The 24,872-nt window shown below is 42.2% G+C and overlaps 1 protein-coding gene across 2 annotated transcripts in view; it reads left to right on the top strand.

Moving 5' to 3' along the window:
* Window positions 1-24,872, top strand: part of DLG5 (discs large MAGUK scaffold protein 5) — a 209,991-nt gene that overhangs the window by 70,790 nt on the left and 114,329 nt on the right. For both annotated transcript variants that reach the window (XM_032783051.2, XM_032783052.2), the window contains exon 2: window positions 14,381-14,449. In XM_032783051.2, the coding sequence (XP_032638942.1) occupies window positions 14,381-14,449 (69 nt within the window). The remainder of the gene's footprint in view (window positions 1-14,380; window positions 14,450-24,872) is intronic.

Here is a 24,872-nt window from a genome sequence, read left to right as displayed (position 1 = left end):
TTTATCATTGTACTGTTCTGTGAGCTCACATGGTGGGACACATTCTTGCCCTGAATAAACTCTTAAGTTGTATTTGAAAATAAAGGCAACACTTAAATCAGCATCCTCCCTGTATGTATGAGGCGTGACCTGAACTGATTTAAAATATCATCCTTTATAATGTGCCTGTGATCCCCCTATGTCTACAGTTTAATGCCAAGCAGTTAGAATACGGTTATTGTTGTAACATTTTAGCATTTATTTAAACACCGATTTAGTCAAATCCTTGCTACTTACAGCAATTTAAAAGCATGAATGAGTCAGGAGTATGTTTGATGTGACATTGGACCACCTCCGTAATTACCAGTACTGCAGATGTTCTGTTTTCAGTAATATGGTGGCTGACATTCATAAAATGTATTATCTTAATTAAACATAGGATGTGATAATAAACACTGAAAATCAAAGGTGCTGTGATGAAAATTGATATATAGCACCACAGTCCTGCTAGACACTTTACAAGCAGGCAGGAGATTAAGATTTCCCATAATAAGGTGTCTAGTAGTATTTAAAACTTAATTTATTCTTCAAAATCACTAGGGAATCCCCAGGGAAATTGATTTTGATATTTTTCTGATATGGTATTAACTTCCAATGATGCACTATTTTGCAGAACAGAGGGGCAGTAGTGATTTTGTAAGGACCGCACTTAATTTTCATATATGTTTATATAATTGCATTCTGTGTTTATATAATTGCATTCCGTGGCATTTAGAATATCGTAACAATATTATATCTGTACATGTAGCTTTCAGTGGACCCCCCCATGCTAATTAATCATTAAGGTTAAAGAATCAACACTCAAAGGCTAGACTATGGTTGAAAATTTTACTTCATTTCTTCCCTTTTGAGTTTATACCTGTAAAATATTGTTTCTTTATATAAGAAATTATCCAAATAATGCAGCATATGCTATAATACAAATGGGAATTTGTTATACAACGGTACACTAGGTAGATTACAGCACAGCACGTATGCCAATATTTTCATAGCGACTAGACATGTTGGGAACCAGCCTTAAAGGATTTTCAAAAAGGTCAGCACACCCACACTTGGGAAATCAGACTCCTGATGGAAAGCTGCCTTGTCATAAAGGTAGCATCTCATCTGTTGAAATGTTATGGTAGTGTACAGTCGTATAGCTTGTCAAGTAGAAAATGAGCAGATTAAAGCAGACAACAAAGGGTCACAAACCAACAGCAAGTAGGCAGAAGTAAAAGTTGCTTTTCAATGCCATACTCCATTTTGAACCAGAATGTTGCAGTATTTTTTATTCTGCTTGGGTAATAACTACAGAGGTTATTGTTACTTGGAATATTAATTTCTTCCCTGCCTTTTGTGAAGCCCCATAAGAAGGGGTACTGAATGCTGACACCGTCACAGGGCAAGGCTGATCACTGAGTCAGTCTATCAGTTATCCAGGGAATGGAAGGAAGAGTGGTAGAGAACCATGGCAACTATGGACTTCATTGCTGTGTGGAGGCCTTGATGTTTGTGGGTTTGGTGTCTACATTATCTAGCGATCATAAATGTAAGATACTCCGTGCTCTGGCACGAACAGTGCTTGGAATATATGTTGGTAAAACGGTGGCATGCCTACAAAATTCTTTTTTTTACCACCCACCCTGTCTAAGCCAGAGTATAAGGTAACAAGGCTATGGCAGAACTGCTTTGTATGCTCTCAGTCTAAGCACTGCCACAAGCCTCCTACCCTGTGGACAGGAGGTGCCAGAAACTCTGTGAAATTTGACTTATGGAGCTTTTTACATAACTTCCCTCCTCGGCGCATCTTTTGTATGAAAAGGGGATGATTGTCCCAGTGTTCTGAATGCTACAAATAAGGACAAATAATGGTAAGAAAATATGTGGGTAACAGCAAGTGTATCCTAATGACAGATCATGTTACACAAAAGGCAAAGGACGCTATCTTTTCCCCTCTCTCTATTCCTCCCCTTATTTTTTGTCTCTACTATTCTCTTCTTACTTTTTACTGAAGGGGCCGTCTTCTGGTCTTCAGATGATTCTCAGGAATATTCAAGTGACCCAGATCCTCTGAAAAGCTTTATTGTAAAATCTTTTCAATATAACTCATTACCAGCAACTAATCTTTTAGAAAAGTCCACGGAACTAGCACAGTTGTTGCTATGGAGAGGTGAGAGGTTCCTGGGTTTTTTTCCTTGCACCTGTCTGATTCACTTTACTATTGATTACCTCCCATCCCCCACCTCACTGTCAGTGAAAAGTGACTAGGAAATTAACACTTTCCCAGATACAAATGCCCAGTGTTTTACCACTTACCACCTCACAATCAGATGCTGTGTCTGAGTACACAATGGGGTGCTGGGAACTCCAGAATCTGAATCTTGCACTAATCTCTTTGGCCTTGCGCAAGTTCCTTAACCCTTCTGTGTCCCAGGTTACATAGGAATTGCGATACTGGATCAGACCATAAGTCACTAGTAGCAGTCTCTACTATTTCTGAGGAAGGTGCAAGAAACTTTTTGCAGTTATGGAAATTCTTGCCCCCAGGAAAAGTTCACTTTTTAACCTCCAATAATTAAAGAATGTCTTAGACCCTAAAGCAGCTAGCCTGTATTTTTACATTATTACAATGTAACTTGTAAAAGGGAAATAATGTTCTTAACCTCGCAGAAACACTGAGGGTTAAACTCTGTAAAGCTCTTGGAAGATAATTCTAGTCATTTGGTACTTTATAAAGCAATTTAGTGTTCCATTTTGCAGTCCTATAGTGATGAAGATTGAAAGGAAGAATTTATGCTTTGGGGCACAATATTAAAGAATGAAAATTTTAGTATGTAAAATAATTTTAGAGTAAAAGTGGTTTTACAAATGTGAGGGGTAGGGGAGGAGGAAGGTTAGTTTCACTTGCATCATCAAACCTCTGTGATTTTTCTTTCCTTCACTGGCAAGTTCTAGCCTTATTAGGAATCCCATTCAGCCTTCAAGTGAAGTGATTGTGAAACACCTGAAGTAAAGATGGCACAGATAGACACAAATTTCCTGTTGAATTAGTGCAGTACATTCAGGGCTTTGTGTAAGCATCACATGACTTACAAGAAGAACTTAGCACTTGAATGACTACGTATTTTACGGCTTCTGACAAACCTGACCACACGGGCTTCTAAGGAAAGAATAGCCTCACAGATAAAGCATGTGATTCTTCAGCTCCTTGGTCAGTTTTTCTTGTGACGTGAAAGGCAAAGGGAACATGGTAATCTGGGTCATTTCCAGTTTGAGTCAAACTTTTTAACTCCCCCACAGCAAGTGGGAGTCCTGCCAAAGTCAGTTTAGTTTTGTGCACTGAGATGTGGATAAACAAATGTTTGTCTCGCTGCCCTCTCATCCTGCGTATTGGGCCTCTGTCAGAAACTGTTTGCTGACAAGAAGTTGAATTAGCTGGTGCCTGTGGGGAATTGGGCGACAGACAAAGTGCAGGGAAAAGTGGAGTTTAATAATGGAAATTCGCAATGGGGGGTATGAAGAGAGAGTTGCTTGATGTCACTGTAGTTCAGAGGTATACTGAAAGGAGTATATGAAAAGTAACTGCTCATTTTTGGCTCAGTCCTGTAAAGTGTTAAGCCCTCTGGTTTCAGTTCAGTAAAGCAGTTAATGACATGCTTAACTTTAAGCCTGAGCCTACTTGTGCTTAAAGTTAGGCGGGTGCCTACGGATTTCAGGACTGGGCCCGGAGTGCTCAGCACCTTGCAGGATTGAACCCCTAGAATATCTGAAGTTAAAGTAGAGCTCTGAAGATGTTTGTGGGTATCTGGTTGTTCAAAATTTGTACGTCTGAAGCAAACAGATTCATTCAAACAGAATCTCTTATCTTATGTTAAAGGAGCATGCCATCAAGCAAAGCTTACTAATGGAGAATGCTTGCCCTGGTATTTTCTAAATAACTGTCAGATGCTACAGCAGATTTTAGGATATTGGAGAGGGTTAGAGTTAGTAGGTGATTTGAATTTAATTTGGAGGTTCTGAATTGCATTACAGGTTTAAACCTATTATTTTAATTTGAGTTTTAATGTGCTTTTGGGAACTAGTGTTTAAGACTAAAAAAGCACGTGGCAATAGATTCCTTCCACAGGAATGACGTTAGCAGCATATGTAGAATTGACAGAGTTGGGCAATTTTACTTAAGCTGTCTGTATAACGGAGATACCTACTTGTGAGCGTGGTCCAGTTCAATGTGACATTGAGAGAGAGAGAGTGTGTGTGTGTGTGTGTGTGTGAGAGAGAGAGAGAGATAGAAAAGATGTAGTGGAGCTGTAGTTCTGACAGGTGGCCTTGTGTGTGGGGCTAGTAGCCCTGAAATCCTCCTTATCTCAAAACTGTGTAATGAATGTAGAGACATTTTTGGCCAACTGGCTACTTGGCAGCAAGTCAGCAGTCAGTTGCAGGGATACCCTTGTTTGGCTCTGTGCTCTCACTTTCTTGCAGAAGGAGTAAATCATGCTGTCCTATTTCTGTGGTCTGTTTGGGCATAGCGATAGTTGCCTTGTTTGCCTTTTTTATTTCAATGTCTATTCCAAATCCAGCTAATGCCCAGTATTGTAATTAGAGGCACAAGAAGAGAAATGTTTTCATTTAATTACTGTGGGATCCATCTTTTAATCTCATCCCTGTCCTTTCCTCCACACCCTTCAACTGCCTCTATTGGTCTCCCATATTGGATTTTATGGCATCAGCTGCTTGTACTAAGTACTTGCGTGGCAGAACTGCAGTGCCTGGTGGCTGTGGCTGTGATTTGGCATCGTTAATGAGGAATTAGCAGCATTTGACAGTTGGCATTCTCTTTGGATGTGTAACTCTTCCTCTTCCCTCCCCCCACCCCCACGCCATCATTATCTTGCCTAAACTGGGAGAGCAAGTCATACTAAACTCAAATGGACATGAATGGCTCAATGTTGTAGGTCTATGGAGGGGGAAGGAAGGAAATGAAAGTCCACTATCCTCGGAGAGGAAACCTGAGAGGTAATAAATCATGGTGTAATCCTGTTCTATGTTGGCTCAGTATTCCGGGACTAAATCCAGTGCGGTGTTTGAGGTACGTAAGTGGCTGCTGTATTGCCGGGCCAATAAATACAACACTTGTTCAAGGAAATCTGATAATCGGAGCAAGTCGTAAATGGACATCTTAAAATTGTTAATAAAATAGGAAGTGCAATGAATGCTGATGCAGGCTGACATTGCAGGATGAGGGTCTGAATCATGATGTAGAATAGCAAATAAGAATTGCCCCAATATCAATTCTGCTGTGTAACAGAGGAAAAAATGGATGATTTTTTGTCTTCATCTTTGTGTTTTTCTTTATACAGCTATGAAAACTACAAGTGTGAGAGAGTGCAGATAAAAGTCACTGTTCATTTTGGAACTGTGAATATAATGCACTGTGTGTTTATCAAAATCTGATTATTTCATATTGTAATCTTGAAATTTGTTGAAAGGGAAGGTTATTGTTCTGAATCAGTAGCTTGAAATGAAGTGTAAAGCAGTTTTGTACTAAGGGACTGTATCTTGGAATACTAGGAAACGAAATGACCTCTTGAAAGACAAGTAACAGAAGAGTGTGGAGTACAGTACTTCTTTATTACAACATAAACTTATTTAATCACCACTTTATTTCTTAATTTTTTTTTACATTATATACTTAACTCTTGACACCACAGAGTTGCTTTGGCTAATCTTTTTTTTTTTTTTTTTTTTCAGTATTGATGACTCCAAAAGCAAATATGTCAATTAAAATTTTGTTTTGAAAAATCGAAGTGCCCATTTGAATAATGTTAATAAAATGCTTTCCATCTTTATTGGGGAAAAAAAAATCTCTGCATAGGAATCAGAACAGCACCTGCATCCAGCTGATCTGTCTGTGTGAAAATGGAACTGCGTGAGCCAACCTGTCGAAAAATGTAGTGATATTTTTAGTGAAACATTCACTCTTCCCTCTTGGGTGACTTTTGTAGTCCTCTAATTTAAGATTTTCTGTGAAATTTGATGAAGTGGCCATTTACAACTTTTTAAAAAGTCTGAAAATTATAATTTTGAAATTGGTTGCTATGGAAAATGGACCACATTTGTCAGATACTTTATAAAACATTTACTAGAGGTGATGATAAAATGTCAAAAAATTCAGTGTTTGAGTAGTTTTGCTTTTTGTTGTATTTCCCACCCCTTTCCAGGCTAATTAAGTAGGAGCAGGGTAGAACAATAGTTTCAGTGCTGGATCACTTTGACTAGTCTCAGGCGGTGGTAGCTGACAGGAGTACAGTAACTCACATAAGACACTATTTTGCCAATATGTAAATACTGGTATAGGGATAATTCCAACACCATGAAGCACCCAGCAAACTGCGCACACCATTTCTGCCAATTATTGATACTGAATATTTAGATCACGTAAGTTCCAGACAATGGCCTAATTTCCCCTCCAGTGCATTAAAATAAAACAAAACAAAACCCATCAGTTACGCATACTACAGCTGAGCAGATATTAAGGCCATGTCTACACTACAGACTTAAGTTGACTTCACGTAAGTCAACATTGAGCCTCCGATTTAAGCAAGTTGATCTTGCGTGTCCATACTACACTCATTGTGTCAGCTGAGTGCATCCTCACTAGCAGGGATTGCATTGACGCACGGAGTACTGCACTGTGGGTAGCTATTCCACAGTACACATAGCCGAGTGGAATTTTGGGTTGGGTTTGCAAAGCCTTATGGGACCAAAATGTTGGCGCAGGTGGTTATGGGAGCATGGAGTTAGACTCCCATGATGCACTTGCCTTCCTCCCTGAAATCAACGACAAACAAACCAAGCCTTTCTCGTGCCTTTTTTTGTAAACCTGGGTTACTTTCATGGATGGCATAGCATCGTAAGCACAGACCTTGCTCAGCTATATGCTAGTGTTGTGAGCATTACAAACACCTCACGCCTTATCCTGCAGTATTTACACAGCCGATACAGGAGCCATCTCGCGGAACAACGTGATGCCACGCAAGCAGCCTGGCTGGAAGACATATAGACCGGCGCAATTAGCAGTTGCTGACAATTGTCATGCATCACCTTGACACAGCTGAGTGCCATTTCTTGATCCAGGAACAGGCACTGATTGGTGGGACCGCATTGTTATGCAGCTATGGGATGACAAGCAGTGGATGTAGAACTTTCGAATACTTAAGGCCACTTTCCAGGAACTGGAGCTTTCCTCACTCTGAAGTGCAGTAACACTAAAATGAGAGCTGCTCTGACAGTGGAGAAGTGAATGGTGATAGTTCTGTGGAAGCTTGCAATGCCAGGCTGCTACCGGTGAGTGGGGCATCAGTTTGGAGTGGGTAAATCTATCATGGGGTCTGTTGTGATTCAAGTTTGCAGGACCGTTAACAGACTTATACTAGGAAGGGTAGTGACTGGGCAGTGTGCAGAACACAGTGGATGGTTTTGCTACAATGGGGTTCCATAAGTGCGGTGGGGCAATAGACGGAACACATATCCCTATCTTGGCACCAGATGACATTGCCAAAGAGTACATAAACCAAAGGAGGTACTTCTCAATGGTGTTGCAAGCACTGGTGGATCACTGGGGCCATTTCAACATCAACATGGGATTGTTGGGAAAAGTGCATGACGCAAGCATCCTTAGGAACACAGGTCGGTTCAGAAAGCTGCAAGCAGGGACTCTTTTTCCAGATTGCAAAATAGCCATTGGTGATGTTGAAATGCCAGTCGTGATCCTGGGAGTCCCAGCATATCCCTTGCTGCCATGGCTCATGAAGTTGTACGCAGGCAGTCTGGACAGTGGTGAAAACTGGTTCAACCGTAGGTTGAGCAAGTAAAGAATGGTGGTGGAATATGCCTTTGGATGTTTAAAAGGTCGCTGGTGGTGTTTGCTTACTAGGTTAGACCTCAGCGAAAGCTGTTTCTGCCTGCTGTGCTCTCCATAATATCTGTAAAACAAAGGGTGAAAAGTTTAGGCAGATTGCCTGGAAGCCAATTTTGACCAGCCAGACACCAGGGCAATAAGAGCACATCAAGGGGTTCTGCGTCTCCGCAGGGCTTTGAAAACCAGTTTCAGCAATGAGCCAGAGTAATGAGACACTTACCTATGTTGTTTCTTATCAAACTGTCCCCTCCAGTGCATTTTCTCCCCTGTAAACTCCAGCCTTACCAACCACTGTGTGTTGAATGAATAAAGAGCCTTTTCTCCTCAATCCATTAAGTTTTATGCACACAAACACAAAGACAGCAAAAAAAAAAAAAAAAAAAGTAAAATAACCTGGGGCAAAAGGGCTGATAACACAGGTGGGGGAGAGAAGAAACAAGGAAAGCTTGCTTACAGATGCACTGCAATAACAGGTATGGGAATGGGCGCCTTCCGGTCCTTGTATCCACCCCTGGTGTTGAGTGCAAGGGATACTGAACTTTCCCACTCCACCTCATAGGACGTTTCAGGGAGGCAGATGTAGAACTGGGTGATGATGGCAGCAGGTTCAGCATAGGTTGCAGGGGGACTCTAGCATCCAGCTGCCTTTCTTGAACTTCAACTAGATGCCTCAACGTATCCTTCATTATCCACAGCATCTCTTCCTGCATGGTATGCTCATGTTCCCTGCATGCTGTCCTGTCCATGTCCTGGTTCTTGGAGAGTGTAATCCCCATGCTCTGAGCTCCATCTCGTTACTCACTGAACATGTCCTCCCGAGTCGTCTTTTTCCACCACCTAATCTGGGAAAGTCTCAGTGTGAAGGACGCGCTGACAGACAAGGTTTCAGCTGCAAGGAATGCAAAGCACAAGGGTAGCACTGACAGTGCATACATTGTTTCTGGTGCATGGTTAATATTTTTATAACCCCTTCCGCCCCCAGTACACTACACTGCAATCCACAATGTAATCACAACCACTGGCAATTGCAAGAGTCGGTTTGCTGCTCCAGCCATGGTGAGTAGGGCCATGAGGCATGGGCAAGAGGTCTTGTGCTGCTGCTTTTGTGAAGACATCCTTAGGATCACAGGTTGGAACTTGAGAAAAGCCCCCTTTCTGCTAGCAACCTGGATGGTGTTTGAGGACAGGCACCAGTGTTTAAAGCTCCCCAAACAGTTTGTTTTTTACAAAGGTGGCACTGAGTTGGGGAGAGGGGGGACAAATAGGAAGCCTCCACCCCCACCACTTTTTTTTCAATGCTGCTTGCAATACACGGTGAGCTCTTCCAACCACAACCATGGCACGTTTGGGAAAGCGTGGTTGTGTGACCCAGATGTCCCCAAACAGGGTCGGGGGGCAGATTACTTGTTGAATTGTTTGCGGTTTAAGCATTCAAAAAAAACTTCCCCGCATTCCCCCTAGGTGACCCTATGTGATATCACTCTCCTGAGGTTAACAGAGGCAGCGAGGGAGCAGATGCTGTAAGACCTGGTTTGTATGTTGCTATGCTGTGTTCTGCAATTATGCCAGTAGAGTTAATACTAGAGTGGCACGGGAAACCATCCTAGCATGGGGGATGTAATAAGGCAGCCCTCCCCAGAAACCTTCTGCAAAAGACTGCGGAGTACTTCCATGAAAGCTTCCTAGAGATCTCCATGGAGGATTCCAGGGCCATCCCCATGCACATAAACAGTCTTTCTCGGTGAGCATCCTCTGTGTAGCTGGAGTGTCCATCGATACCCACTACCCCTACTTTTTTGTTCAGATTAAACATAAAAAATAATAGCATGTAATCCGTACAATTTGATTGGAAATGTGTACTCACCAGCAGTGCATGCTGTGCCACCAACTGGTCCTTTGAAGGGATGGGCTCTAGAATTAAAAATAGTTCTTGGTTGTTGGGGATAATGGATCCTCCACTTGCCTGCCTTATATTCTCCTCCTCTTCCTCATCAACGGTGTCCTCCAGGTTGTTGCTCAAGGTCACCCGGGGCTCCTGGCAGGTATCCATGGAGCATTTTGGGGTAATGGTGAGGTCACCACTGAGAATCACATGCATCTCCTCATAAAAGTGGTATGTCTGTGGGGCAGAACCAGAATGACTGTTCTCCCCCCGTGTCTTCTGGAACGCTTGCTGAAGCTCCTTTATTTTCAGGCAGTGCTGTTGGTTGCCCCTGGTGTAGCCCTTCTCCCCCATGCCCTGTGCAATCTTGGCATAGATGTCAGCGGTACTTCTGCTGGATCAGAGCTCTGCCTGCACACACTTTTCTCCCCACGCATCAATCAGATCCACCACCTCCTGTGTACTCCAGGCTGGAGCGCGTTTACTGCCTTGAGTCTCCTTGATCAGCTGTGCTGGTGAGCTCTCTATGCTGATCAAACAGGAAATGAAAAGTCAAAAGTTCCCGGGGGCTTTAACAGAGGAGTGGCTGTTTCCTGTGTACCTGGCTGATGAGCAGTGGAGTTGAAAGCGTCCTCCAGAACGGTCACAGTGGAACACTGTGGGACACCACCTGGAGGCTAATTCATTCAAATTACACAACACAGTGTCTGCACTATCCCCATGTTGACCCATGGATGTCGAATCAAGCACTGTGCCTCTTGCAGAGGTGGAGTACAGAAGTCCACTTTACAGGCCACTTAAGTCGACGGAAGGAACTCGTAGTGCACATACATTATTAGTTCGACTTAATGTGACTTATGTCAATCTAAGTTTGTAGTGTAGACCAGGCCTAACTCTTTTCCATGGTATTGTCATGAAGAACCTGAAGAGCAATTTTTTGTGGTTGCGGGTGGAGGGGGAGGGGAGTTATGAGAGCTATGAATGGATAGATTCTTCTCCCTTCCTCTTGGATGTATGTGTTCAGGTAGCAGCATGACGTCTGTCAGATTTTTGCCCCTATAGTTTTCCCCACAGCTATACTGCATCTTCCCATTATTTCTAGGAAGAAGTCATGCTTTACTTATCTAGACCATCTTGGTGTATTTCACAAAATGAAATTCTAATTCTGTTAGAGCTTTTGCCTCCTTTTTAAATATTGGGCTTGCTTATTTTGAGCAAATTCAACCCTTTTGAAGATGAATAAAAACAGTGATCTAACAAAATGAGATATATTTTATCCATTCTTGACAAGTCTAGTGTGGATTTTGAGAGACAGCCTGTACTACTGTTTACTTGAAAATGTCTAAAATCAGGTCAGCAACAGCAGACCAGATTTTGTACTCTTTCTGGTCACATCCTTCAAAAACAAAAGTAAGAGCTTTACATCTGTATTAATTGTACATGCCTATAAAACCTACCAAGAGGGGCCTCTTTACAAATGCCCATGTTTTAAAGATTACACTTCTTTGAAAGAAAAAACATTGCAGCAGATAGACGGGTTGCAGAACAAAATTTCTATTGCTGAAAAAAATATTGGTTGGGCCAACTGGGCATCTAGGGAGGAGGAGATGCTGCTGCTGCTGCTGATCATCTTGGACCCACAAGATAAGTACCAAACATCACCATGATATGTTTGTACGCTGGTATCCTTTCTCCCATGTATGGTTTCTTTTCTTTACTTAAGCCCTGGTACTGCATGTGCATAAGCAGTGTCTTGTACCTGCATTGACTGCATCGACTTTAATGAGGCTCCGGATGCATGGGTGCATTTGCAGCTTGGGGCCTTATATTATCAGCTGGTTAGGGAAGGGGCCTGTCTCATCATGTGTCATAAATTCCCTAGCATGCAATTAGCAGTATGTAAGTGATGATAAATGCTATACCCATAATCCATTTTTGACTGCTGCTTGAAGGTATGTTCCCACAGCATATGCATTATATGCAAATCTGTCAGCCCTCATTAGCTAGGAAAGATGGAGCGTTTGAATCTCAGCCAAAACCTAAAGGGGTCAGGTTCTTTTTTTTTAAGCTCAAGACAAGTGACATTCTGGACCATCATGGTGTCTTTGGTGTCTGTTACAAATTTCAGGCTAAGTATGAAGTGTGACTGTTGAAAGGATGTCCTACTGGGTGATAGAGAAAATTCTGTGCTAATTTTTATTATATTTTTTGACTTCTCTGCAGTGCTCATGATTGTAATATCTGAGTGCCCCATGATTATTTATTAACTTATCCTATTAACCTTCTTGGGGAAATATATTTATAGATTGGGAAATTGAAATACAGAAAATAAATGATTGCCATGGTTAGAGCCGGGAACAAAATCCTGATCTTGTGAGTTGAAGTCAGCAGCCTTAATCACAAGAACACCTTTCCTCTCCACTTATCAGTCAGTCCCTTGTGTCACTGAGATGCCTTGCAGAGTAGTAAATTTAGCTATCCACAAATCCACAATGAAACAGTTTCTAGAGAAAAATCTGAATTTTTGGAGTTGGAGCACTCCTGGATTTTAATTGATCAGGAGCTCTTGGAAAGGGCCAGAAGCCATTTACAATGCCCGTGATGAAAGGTTTTTTTCTTGTACTCATAAAAGGAAACAGGTGATAAGGGTAGGTGATTGATTGATTAGCTTTAACCTTTTAAAGACATGCATTCAGATCCTGCTCCAGTCCTGTGTGTGTTTGATCTCATCCTGCTACACATATCTTGTAAAAGCTCCCACTTAAATTAAGGCGTTGGCCAATTTTTTTCACCCGCCACCCCACCCCTCAGGCGTGAGCTACAAGAGGCTGAGGGGCAGTATGGAAGTGTGGAAGAAGCATATGTTGAGACGCACTAATTGATTGATTGAGTCTACTTGGGTGCTCAAATTATCTTACTTTTAATGAGCTGTAACAAAGAACAAAACTTATTTTACCACATCAGAAACTTCAAAAGTATTGGGGAAGGGGAGGTAACTAATGTAGTGTTCTCTGAAACCATTGTATCAAAGGGACATACTTGTCATATGTGTTTTATAATAATCAACTTATATAATCAATTAGAATTATTCAATAACCAGGGCATTTTGAATCTTTCTTTGCAAAAAATTGTCTGGTAAAATAACCCAATTTCTCTTGTATGTATTTTTTTGTTTGTTAGTGAAGCTAAAGAGTTTGCTTCAAAGGATTGATTGTAGCATCACCATACTACTTTGACATTTGTCTCATCTTTGCAGCATTTGCTCCAGTTTTATCAGATTCAGGGTTAGATCCTCAGATAGTGTAAATTGGCATAGATCCGTTGAAATTTATTTATTTATTTACCAGTTTATTCCAGCTGAAAATCTGGTCCTCAGTTTTTGATATTCATTTTATTTTGTAGTGTGAGGAGGAGGTGGTGGTGGGAGTGGGGAGAGAGATGGGGAGAGGAAGCTTCTGTTATTTGTCATATGTCTTCTCTTTCCTCTTTCAAATAACCAGTTGGTCTGGGGGTAGGGTAGGTTGAGACATATCTGAAAGGATGGAAACCAAGAAAGACTTATATCTTTTTCTTCGTTCCTAGTCTTTTTATTTTTGCTTCCTGTACTGGAAACATAGATTCCAGTGCTTCAGCTGTTAATCCCAAGGAACCTGGAAGAAACAAACCTTAAAACTTGAGAGGAAAGAATTAGGAGAATAAAAAAAGAAGCGTCTTTTACAGCCACGTTCAGCCTAAGGCCAGGTTCCTCGAGGGTAGACTTCATATCCCAATGGAAATTCACTTGTTGTGCCACTTACCTTACAGTTGATAACCCCTTCCCTCACTCTTTTCTGTGGTGGATTTTTTGGGTGGGGATTGGATGGGGACGAGATAGTGTTCTGTTTTGATAGCCAGCTCTTCAATTAGGACCTGTCTTTCTGTTTGTTCTTGTAAATAAATTCTAGCTGACTTTCTTCATAATAATAATAATAAAAGATCCCAGCCTTCAGTATCTTCCAGTATTAGCAAAATAGTATTGAGGCTCTCGTCTTGTAAGAGTGGCTACTTGAAAGAAGCAAATGGAGGCAGCTTGGATTTATTGAAGCCCAAGCAGTGAAATTAGTTCTTTAAGTTTGGGAATGGCTTCTTGAGGGTCAGCATATCCTAATCAGGTGCCATGACCAGATAGAAGCTTTGGCGTGTCTCAAAAACAGGAAAGGGCCAGTAGTATAGGCCTCCTTTTGGAAGTCTTGAACTATGCCAGACATTACTGTCTTTCAGGTGCTGGAAGAAGTAATTGTTTGTTTAGGGGTAATGCAGCTGAGTAAGAATGGTTAATGAAAAAGGAGGCTGGTGACCACAGGTATTCCAACTTCTGTGATACCATTCTAGTGATGTGTTATAGAAGTGCCTCGGTAAACAACAAACTCTCTCTTGGATCTCAGCAGAGATCCCTCTATTCTGTACCTCTGGTTTGACCTGTTAAGAGATTGGCACAAATGCTTTCTTGAGGGATCGAAAAGAAGCTGGAGGAGTGGGGAGTGAAGCAAGAAAACTAACTTATTTTTTTATTATTCCAGGGTCCACTTACAGTGTGCTGTCCATAATGCCATCTGATTCCGAAAGTAGCAGTTCTCTCAGTAGCATTGGTGAGTAAAGTATTATATTGAAGAGCTTAAAGTGTATGCTTTTCAGTGGGGTATACATTTTAAATAATCACTATTGGAAGGATGAATGGATCCCTCTGGGTTTTGCATAGTAACAAATGTAAATGTATGTTGAACTATGAGCGTGAACTGCATATGTCTGCACAATGATAAAGCATATACTTCATTTGTATTATATTTTATAGTATACTTCATTTGTATTGTATTGTATTTTATAGTTAAACGTAATTGCTTAGCAATGGGCAGCCAATAAAATCTGTTTAAAATCATTTGAGTTACATGACATAACTAAGTTTATATATATATGTTAATGACCATAATAACAGCAATGTCATTACAAAGGTACCTGTGTATTTTAACTTGTGGGTCATAATCAGATATATATCTATATATATATATATAAAAAAAAAAACCTGGAAAAGAGAATGAAAAATTGTTTTAGCTAAAAGTTATCCGACTCTTTAAACTTTGTCCAGTTGCTGCAGAACTTAAGGAGTGACTAATATTCCCTTTGTTCTTAATAGTACTTTACTTTCTTGGAAGTTTTTAAGAGAGTGGGGGTGAAAATATTTAGGAATTTGGAGGGAATGGAGTGTGGTCTAAAATAAAAACGAGCTGAAATAGCGAGCTTGCTTACCAGTTTATTCAGCTTTCCATGTATAGAAATAAAATTTTTGTGCAATCTGCACGAAAGTGATTAATCTTAAATAGAGGTCATGGACTCCTGCATTTTAAAGTTCCAGTGTTGCGTCAGACATCTGTAGATTTCTCTGACAGCACAAGACAAGTCAGTTGCCTGTTAAAGGATGTCTTTAGACATCGGGTTGAACTTTAACTCCAACATGCAAGAACAAGATTTCAGTCTTGACTAAAACTATTTGCTGAAATAATGGAAAGATGTGACGCTGCAGATTTTTTTCAAGACTAAACTTGCATGGTGGCTGCCAGCATATGGAAGATGTGTACATTTTTATTTTTAAAAAGAAAAACATATATTCAATCTGTTTCTTGGCCAAAGAAACTTTTTAGTACTGTAGATGGACGTACTAAATGGTTGGAATGGTATTATTTAAATTTTGCAGTTTTGATCATTTTAATAGAGAAGAGCTGAGTGGATTAAAAGTTGTCTTTTGAGAGCATAAACACATTTTACATCACTCCTTCTCCAGCAGTGCATCCCAGCAAGCTATACATAATTCCATTTTCCTATGACTTGTCTGTCAGGTGCGTATTTTCTGAAAATGTGAGGGAGGGGAGGATTTGTGTGACTGGCCTTGATCCAACTGCAGCCACATCGTTTTTGTTTCCATTTCTGTTCTAAATAATATGTCATCTTGTGATTTATACTGTCATCCAAACCAGGGTATCATCATATAAAGAGTTTTGTGAAATACAGCTGTTTTCCTTTGGAATTACTGTTATTCCAACCACTAGCTCAGTACCTACAATAAGAATAACAGAAAAGAGATCTTTGTGATCTTGTTGTAACTCAATACTATTTTTATTTGGATGTGACTAACGTCATTTTCAAAATAAGTTGCAGAAATTCCATGCTTTAGTGCAGATTTAGGGCATGTGTATAGACTTCAGGTCTTTCCGATATTTTTTTTTGCAGAACTCAGGCTTATGTTCAAAAATATATTTTTTTTTCTAGCTCTTCTGGATACAAAGATGTACTTCTGCTAAATGTGGACCGATATAGTCCTGTAATTTAGAGTCTGTAGTTAACGACAAACAGTAGCCCTGAGTCATGAACCGCCACATTTCAATTGTTGTTAACACTGAAACTTAATAGTGGCTTCTCATATGCAAATATATTAATTATTTCACTGTTGCTTGCTTTTTACAGAAATAAGCAGCTGTTTTATTTTACCCAATGTGGTTGGATTCATTTGCCAGATGTTTCACAGGAAGTTTCACAAGAATGAGGCTGCAAGTGTTAGATACAAATACTCATATTGTCTGTTAAATGTTTTGTGTGTTCGCTCTCCCGCTGTGGAGGGAGTAGAACCCTAATTTATTAGGTAGGAACTGGTAAATCTTGCGGGGGAGGGGGAATGAAAGAGCTCATGTAGGTGGGAGAATTTAAAAAAAAAAAAAAAGAAGGTAAATTAAAGCTAATACCTAGAACAGTTCAGCAGTATAAATAATTAAGGACTCAATCCAAAGCCTGTCAAACTCAATGGGAATATTTCTGTTGAATTCAGTGTACTTTGGAACACAGTCTTACTTCTAAAAATACAGTGGATTGTTCCTAAATTCTGCAAAATCCAGAGGAAAATTATACAGAATGTGACAAGATCTTCCTTACCTATCCAGTGGTCCAAGATATGACCCAGGGTCTTGATGTAGAGTTCTTGCAAACTACTTTCATTTTGACACTAAAGTCAGTGTTGCTCTGTGACAGTTTGACTTGTGTATTTATTTAAAGGACACAAACCTCTTCAGGGGATGCCTTGATATTATTAAGAATTGGCATTGATGGAACATCTCTTAACATGTCCTGAAGGCAGTCTATTAAAGATGTTGAACGATCAATATTTGTAGTTTTAGAATTCTTCATAGTTCAGCTCCCTTGAAATAGTTTGGTAAGTGTAGTGTATATAGCACCTGCACAGGTAAATGAACTCACTTTGTTGTTTGAAGCTGACAGTTGTTAATTCTGCAGCCAGACTGTAGGGCACAATATTCTGCTCATTTATGTAACTGTAATTTGTATCCAGTCACTTCCCCCCCCCCCAAGCAGGGAAAAATAATATTTTTAATATTTTCATTGTATTCTTATGGAACCCAGTAACAGTGGATATTTTTGCCTCTTAATAACCAGCCTATAGGGAAAAAAGCTCTTTGTTTGCAAGTTAGCTCACAACTACAGCTACATTCTTTCAACACTATTTGATTTGTTGAGTGACAGGCCATCACAACTGAAACTGTTTGCATGTTAGAACTCTGAAGGCTTCATGTGGCTTCCTTGAATGGAATCCTAGCGATTACTAAGTTACCACAATGTTGCAGAAATTACATGTAAACATGTATACTGAAATAGATTTTCACTAATAGAACATTCTGTGCAATGAAACTCACAAATTTTGCATGTGGAATGCTCACAATATGGAAGAAAGGGAAAAGTAATCTGTTAGAAATGTCCTCTGGATGAAATGTAAATCTTCAAACAGATCCACTTTGGCATCTGTGTGTGTGTGTGTGTGTGTGTGTTTCTTGAAACCATCTGTTTCTCTTTCATGGGGGAAAGACAGGTTCATCTAGGATCCAGCTCATTTGTTCACCTCTGGATAATATCAGGTGATCCTCCTCTTTCCATCAATGTTTTACAAAATTTTAGTTCCACTCCACTTGATTGTGTCAAATAGGGCTCAGAACTGGGACTACTAGTTGCTGGAGGGAAATACAGAAGATTTGAGGGCCTCTAATAGGGCCTCAGGGAAGCACATGAGAGAGAAACCCAAATCCTGCCCCAAGCTATCTAGAAGAGAGGTGGTCTAACCTTGGACCCTGCGTGTGCGCTCCATATTTCATAGCAGCCTGTAGCCTAATATGTCTTATAAATCTCCCCCCGCCCCTTCCCTGACTGTTGAAATGGAGAAGGTTCTTTCTCAGTCTTTCCAGCCCAGAGCATCTTGGATGCCTTGGGGTGGTGGTATCTGCTGTCCTCCCCCGTCTTCTTCATTAGGTGATCCTGTCCTGGAATAGCTCCAATAAATTGAGACAGAGTAAAACTGACAAGATTCTTGTTAATTTCACAGCTGCCCCAGGGTTCTGAATAGCAGCAGTGAAACTGATCAGTGTCTTGGGAAAGCCCTGAACAGTCAGCAGAATCAGAAAGATTTCATGTTTTGAAAGCTATTGTATCAATGTAATTTCGTTTTGAAAAACAGAAACTGCAGAAAGTTGTAGCTTAGGTTTGTTATCCTTTCCCCACTCATCAGGGAAAGCTACTCACCAGCTGGGGTGAGTAGGTGAGTTTAATGTTCAGGCCCTGACATCAAATAATAAAAACAGAATTGTCTTGACACCTGTCCTCTGGTTTAATCTTCTTTAATAGTGATAGGTAGCTCCTGTCCGGGACAGCTTGATGTATGAAAATATTGTTGTATCCACTGTTTTATAAGTCATGATGATGATGTATAAATATTCTGCATAAGTATTTCGGGGCAGGGATTGTTTTTTTTTCTTTGGTGAGCGTTCATACAGTGCCTAGCATATGGTCCTGGCTGAGGACTGGGGTTTATTGTAATATTAATTATGTGCATTGCAGTAGCACCATTCTGTGTGCAAATGGACTAGAGCTGGTAATTGCTGAGTCCTGCTGTGTATCTCTGCTAACTGCATGAACAGGTTGTGGGGAAATACCTGGTGAGGTGAAGAGAGAGTACCATAAATAACTTGATATATAAATGTATATACTCTGCAATCTTGGTCACCAGTACTGACTGCAAATTTCAGCCCTTCCTCCTTTTTGTCAGGAATATGGTAGCAAAACTGTACAAATCAATTTTAGGTCCTTATATTACCCCTGAAAGAGCTGCCTCTTCATTCTTCTCAGTTATTCATCTGCAGTTGCTGCCCTTGGCTCTCTCCTGCCCATGGCATATGTCCCACTGAGAACATGTCTTCCCTCTATCACAGATTTCTGTTTTATTTTGGGTTTGTTGCTTAGTAATTAGCTGGGTTTTGTTTGTTTATTCTCCTCCCTTAAGTAAATTTAAAAAAAGTGTTTTTCTTCCAGGAGACTTGGGGAAGGACAATGGGCATTCTGGATGGACAATACATTGAGGGGAGTGGGAAGTGGTTTGGTACTCGGTGAAGCAGCACTCCATGGGGATTAAGAACAGGCTATTTCTGCTCTACCTGATGCCCTAAACTACTTTCCATTCCATAATGATGCATGCTGTGTCACTTTGTATCCAGGCACTGGGAATCCTCAAGGGAGGAGAAGCCTTCAGTGAGATTTGTCAGAGGATCAGCAGGACCTGGAGGAGGAGGAGAATTATCTATATTTACAAGATGCCTGTCACCTTGATATCTAAGTGCAGAACTAAGTTTGAAGGAGAAAAATTATCCATTCCTCTGGGGTTACAGGGATGTATGCATTTATATGTACAAGGCTTTTTCTTTTAGTTAGTTTTTATTTATGGGCAGTGTTCCTGGGGAAAAGCCTATTGAAAAAGAACTTCGATCTGAATGTAGACTTAAACTGTTCTCTTTTGACAATGAGTCCAAAAGCCTGGGTCCTGCTGCCTGGAATGTTCTGCCCTCAGTTGCTGGTAGTCTTACCTAGGGTGTCTCCTGCTGTGCTCTCCTTGAAGAGAGTAGCTATGTTGCAAAGTTATGGAGGATGAGGCAGCTGGATCCCAGTCTGCTAAGGGCTTTGGAGATAGGGACCAAGATTTTTAATTCCACAACTGAATGAGTTGGAGGCAGTGACGTTTAGGAAGCACAGGTATGAAGTGTTCACATTGCTGCTTATGAGACACGCTACAACATGCTTTATCAACATCAGCTGCTTTGGTTGCATTCAGCCCCAGGTAATCTAACCTGGAAGAGATGAAAGCAGGGATTGCTATGGCTAGGTCATTGGCACTATGGGAGTCTGCATGTCTAGAACTAGCAATGAGTCTAGCATGATCCTAATGCTCCACAACCCTTCAATGCTCTGGGGTCTGCTGTCCTCCACCAGTGGTGAGGAACAGAGCATTAGCCAATAGCCTCATTTCCCCATCCGTTTCTTCCTACTACATAACCTTTTTCTTCCCTGCATTGTGCTTGAGCCAGTTGCTCTTCTCACAACTGTTGGTTTCTTGTAGGCAGTGGGAGGCTTTCATGCTGGCCTGGGATTTCATGGCCCTTAATGTGACCATTTCACCAATTGAGCTCCTGTAGGGCACAGAACAGTACAAAAAAGGTGGTCCCTGTGAGAAAAATCCATGCACATCAATGCTCTGGAGCCCAGGACAATTAAACTGACTCTCCTGACCATGAAAAAAATCAGTGAACCATGAGATCAGGCAATGTAGCTGTTGTAGTTTGGGAATGGTATGCCTGGCTTGTAAGTACACATTAGCTAAGAGATGGGCAAACTACAGCCTGCAGGACTGTTCTGCCTGGCCCCTGAGCTCCCGGCCTGGGAGGCTAGCCCCCGGCCCTTCCCCTGCTGTTCCCGTTCCCCTGGAGCCTCGGCGTACTGTGCCGCCAGCGCTCTGGCCCACTCCTCCTGCCGGGCGGCAGGGCTGCGAGCTCCTGGTGCTCTGAGCAGCATGGTAAGGGGGTTAGGGGCAGGGAGTCTCAGGGGGAGGTCAGGGGACAGGGAGCAGGGGACGGTTGGATAGGCATGGGAGTCCCAGGAGGGTCTCGGGGTGGGGGTGTGGGTAGGGATTGAGGCAGTCAGGGGACAGGGAGCAGGGGGAGGTTGGATGAGGTGGAGGTTCTGGGGGAGTGTCAGGGGATGGAAAATGGGGGTGGGGGGGTTGGATAGGTGTGGGAGTCCCAGGGGGCCTGTCGGGGAGGGGATGTGAATAGGGGTCGGGGCAGTCAGGGGCAGGGAGCAGGAGGGGTTAGATAAGGGCTGGGGTTCCTGGGGGCAGTTAGGGGCGGGGTTTCCAGGAGGGGACAGTCAGTGGACAAGGAGCATGGGGTTGGATGGGTCAGGAGTTCCAAGGGGGAGGGGTCAGGGGGCAGGAAGTGGTAGGTGGCAGGGCCAGGCTGTTTGAGGTAGCACAGCCATCCCTACCGACTCTCCATACAGTTTTGTAACGCCTATGTGGTCCTCGGGCCAAAAAGTTTGCTCACCCCTGTATTAGCTTATTCAGAAAGCTAGGAACCTGAGTACTCGTATTTTGACTTTTTTACAAAGTTTGGACTATTTTCTGGAATTTGTCAAAATTGCCTTTGTCTTTTCCATGTTAACTCTGTAATCTAGATTAGGCAAATGCTTGATAACTGCTACCCTTTTGTGATGGACCTTCAGGGTAAAATGCAAAAAACATGAATTTTTATCTGAGTGGCTTGGTCAATGTGTACCAGGATTTCTGTTTCCCCACTGAAGCACATAAATAGCTGGGGCTTTGGAGAGAGCCAATTTATGTATAATATTTCTGGGAAATAGCTGAAGAATTGCCACCCCCCATTATGTTTATATATTGATATATGCGTGAGTTAAATTGCTATTTTACAGTCTGCCCTCAGTGAAGGGCAGCACATCATTCTACTGTCCCTGGAGCAGAGTATGGACTGAATTGTGACTCATAATAATTCAGGACCTGCCTATCTCTAGCTCTATAATTAGCTGCCTCAGCCCTTTTCCTGGCACAGATTACCCTTCTCTCCATGTCGGCTTGGCTGTGCTGGTGGTGCCTTAGGAATGGGGCAGGAGTGAAGGCTCCAACTACTTCTCCACCTTGCCTGCATGTTCTCCTGCCAAGCTATGCAGGGTGGGAATTAACAACTGGGCAGCTGTTGTTCTCCCACTTGCACTGCTACCAGCAATATGGGTAGCACACTTAGGAGAGGAATGGGTGCTCCTTATTGCCCCTTTCCTTCCTCTGTGTGCAGCAAGGGTCACTGTCTGGGTCTGTGTGTGTGTGTGTGAGAATAGAATCTATACAAAATTTACTTGTGTAGTTCTTCTGTGGTCACTGATCCCTGAGATGTTTTACCCTACAAGTGCTCATCATAATGCCAAACCTGTGCAGATGATGTTTTCTTTCTCTTTGTTTCCTTTGTTTTTTTGTGATAAAGCTCATGTTGTGCCCATGAAAGGTGCTATTTTGACAGTACCAGCGGCAGAAATCCTGTTATCCACAGAATAGGTGTGATACAAGCTGCAATAGTTCGTTTCCCTTTACCACACCACTGTGCTTCAAACCTGCCCCACCCCCCCAGAGCAACTTTTCATTATAGTCATAGTCTTGCTGTATTTCCTTTCTCAGTATTCCCTGCTGATCACAAAGATATTTGTGTGTTAATAGAAGCTTCCTTCATCAGCCTGCTCCCTATGCCAGGCAGAATCAATCAGCGGAGCCACAATCCAGCTTCTGTGAAATTAGACTAATTTTTATGGAGATAAGTGCTTATGCATCAAGCACTGAGCAGCACTGTCACTGAAGAATTGGGCAGAAAACAGCGGCAGAGCATGTAGGTGACAGCTTCTGGTTACCTGCCCCTGTTTTGCAGGCAGGCAGTGTTGGGGGGAGGGAACATAAAGTAGGCGCAACTTGTTTTTAAGGGAGTATTGATTTAAATATTTTTCTGTTTGCTCTAGCATTTCTGTTGGGGATAGAAGCTATGCATCCTCCTGGAGTGGTTCTTGGATTGTGCCCTGTCATTCTGTTGCTTGCTCATATCATTTTGAATGCTCAGAGTTTTTACTATAATAGTTGTAGAATCATAAGGTTAGAAGGGACAGTAAGGGTCATGTAGTCTAACCCCCTGCGAAGATGCAGGATTTCTTGGGTCTAAACCATCCAGCTTCCTTTTGAAAACCACTAGGGTGAAATGAAGGAACCTTTGGGGGCGGGCAGGGAGGAGTGCTGTGAGGCCTGGCCCAGCCCCCACGGAGGGTGAGGTAGGAGCGCTACCCAACCCCATTCCGCCCTGAGCTCTGCTCCAACCTTAGTCCAGCCCCTGTCCCCAGCCACCTTCCCTGCTCATGGCCACGGCTCTTCTCTCGGCCCCAAGCCTGACCCCAGGCCCGACCCCAGGCCCAACCCCAGCCTCAGACCCCTTACCTCTGTCTGCGCTCCCCTACCCCCAGGAGCTGTTGCCGCACTCCCGGGTGGGGCGGATAGGTGTAAGGAGGGGGGTGCGCAACCATGAAAAGTTTAGGGACCATTGAACTAGGAGGTTATCCATTTTGGATTATGTTTTGACTAACAAGGGTGAATTAGTTGTGAGCGCGAAGGTGGTCAGGAAGTTGGGAGGAAGTGCTTATGAACTGATATAGTTCAAGATCCTAAGGAAAGCAGGACACTGGGTTTCAGAAAGGCAGATTTCAACCAACTCAGAGAAATAGTAGGCAAGATCCCATGGAAAGACCAATTAGTAAGAACAGGAGTCAAAGGGGGATGGCAGTTTGTAAAAGATGTAGTACTAGAGACTCAGCATCAAATTATTCTGATGCAGAGGAAAGATGAGAAGAGCCACAGGAAGCTACTGAGGCTGCACAAGGATTTTTTTAGCTATCTAAAAACTAAAAGGGACACATACAGGGAATGGAAGGAGGGGCATGCACAAAGGAATATACATGGGAATAGCGCAAGCATGTAGGAACAAAATCAGGAAAGCCAAGGCCAAGAAGGACAACAAGAAGGGGTACTTCAAATATGTAAGACAAAAAAGAAATATCAGAGATGGTGGGGGTCTGTTGCTAAGTGGAGAAGGTGAGGTGGTAACAGAAGATAATAGGAAGGCAGAGCTCCTCAGTGACTACTTGCTTCAGTCTTCTCACAAAAAATAATGTGACTGGACAACTAGCAAAGTTACCATAGACAATGAAGGGGAAGGGATGCAGATCAGGATAGGTAATGAACGCATCAGAGATCTTCTGACCAATTTGAATGAATTCAAGTCAGTGGGGCCTGATACTGTTTACCTCAGGGTGCTGAAGAAATCTCAGAGCCTCTGGCAATAACATTTGCAGCTCATGGATGATGGAAGAGATCCCAGAAGGCTGGAGAAGGGTTAACATAGTGCCCATCTTTAAAAAGGAGGAGGAGGAGGAGCTGGGGACCTATAGACCAGTCAGCCTGACCTAGATACTTGGGAAACTACTAGAGCAATGTATCAAATGTTTAATTTGTGAATACCTGGATAATGAAGGGTTAATCACTAGCAGCCAGCACTGATTTACTAAGAACAAAAAATGCCAAACCAGCTTGATTTCCTTCTTTGACAGGGTAACTGGTTTGGTGGATAGGGGGATGTGGTGGACATAATATACTTGGATGTGAGCAAGGCTTTTGACAGTCCCAAATGACATTCTGGAGAAATGTGGGCTCAGTGGAACAACACCTCTACCCCAATATAACACTGTCCTTGGGAGTCAAAAAATCTTACTGAATTATAGGTGAAACCGCTTTATATGGAACTTGCTTTGGTCTGCTGGAGTGCACAGCCGCCCCCCCACCCCACCAACACTGTTTTACTGCATTATATCCTAATTCATGTTATATCGGGTCGTGTTATATGGGGTAGAGGTGTACCATTAAGTGGATACCAGAGCAGTGAGCAGAGCAGGCTCTGTGATGCCACTACTGCTGCACTAGTGGGCATGCAGAGGTGAGAATGGTTGGAATCTTGGCTCTGCACCCATCATCAGTTACGCCAGCTAGCAGAATTGAGTCTGCACAAACAGGTGAGTAATCTACTCCTTTTGGAGAGCAGCAGCAGA

The sequence above is a fragment of the Chelonoidis abingdonii genome, chromosome 15 (genome assembly GCF_003597395.2).
Source record: "Chelonoidis abingdonii isolate Lonesome George chromosome 15, CheloAbing_2.0, whole genome shotgun sequence".
NCBI lineage: Eukaryota > Metazoa > Chordata > Testudines > Testudinidae > Chelonoidis > Chelonoidis abingdonii.
The sequence above is the reverse complement of the archived record's forward strand: the minus strand, read 5'-3'. Positions and strand labels throughout refer to the sequence as shown.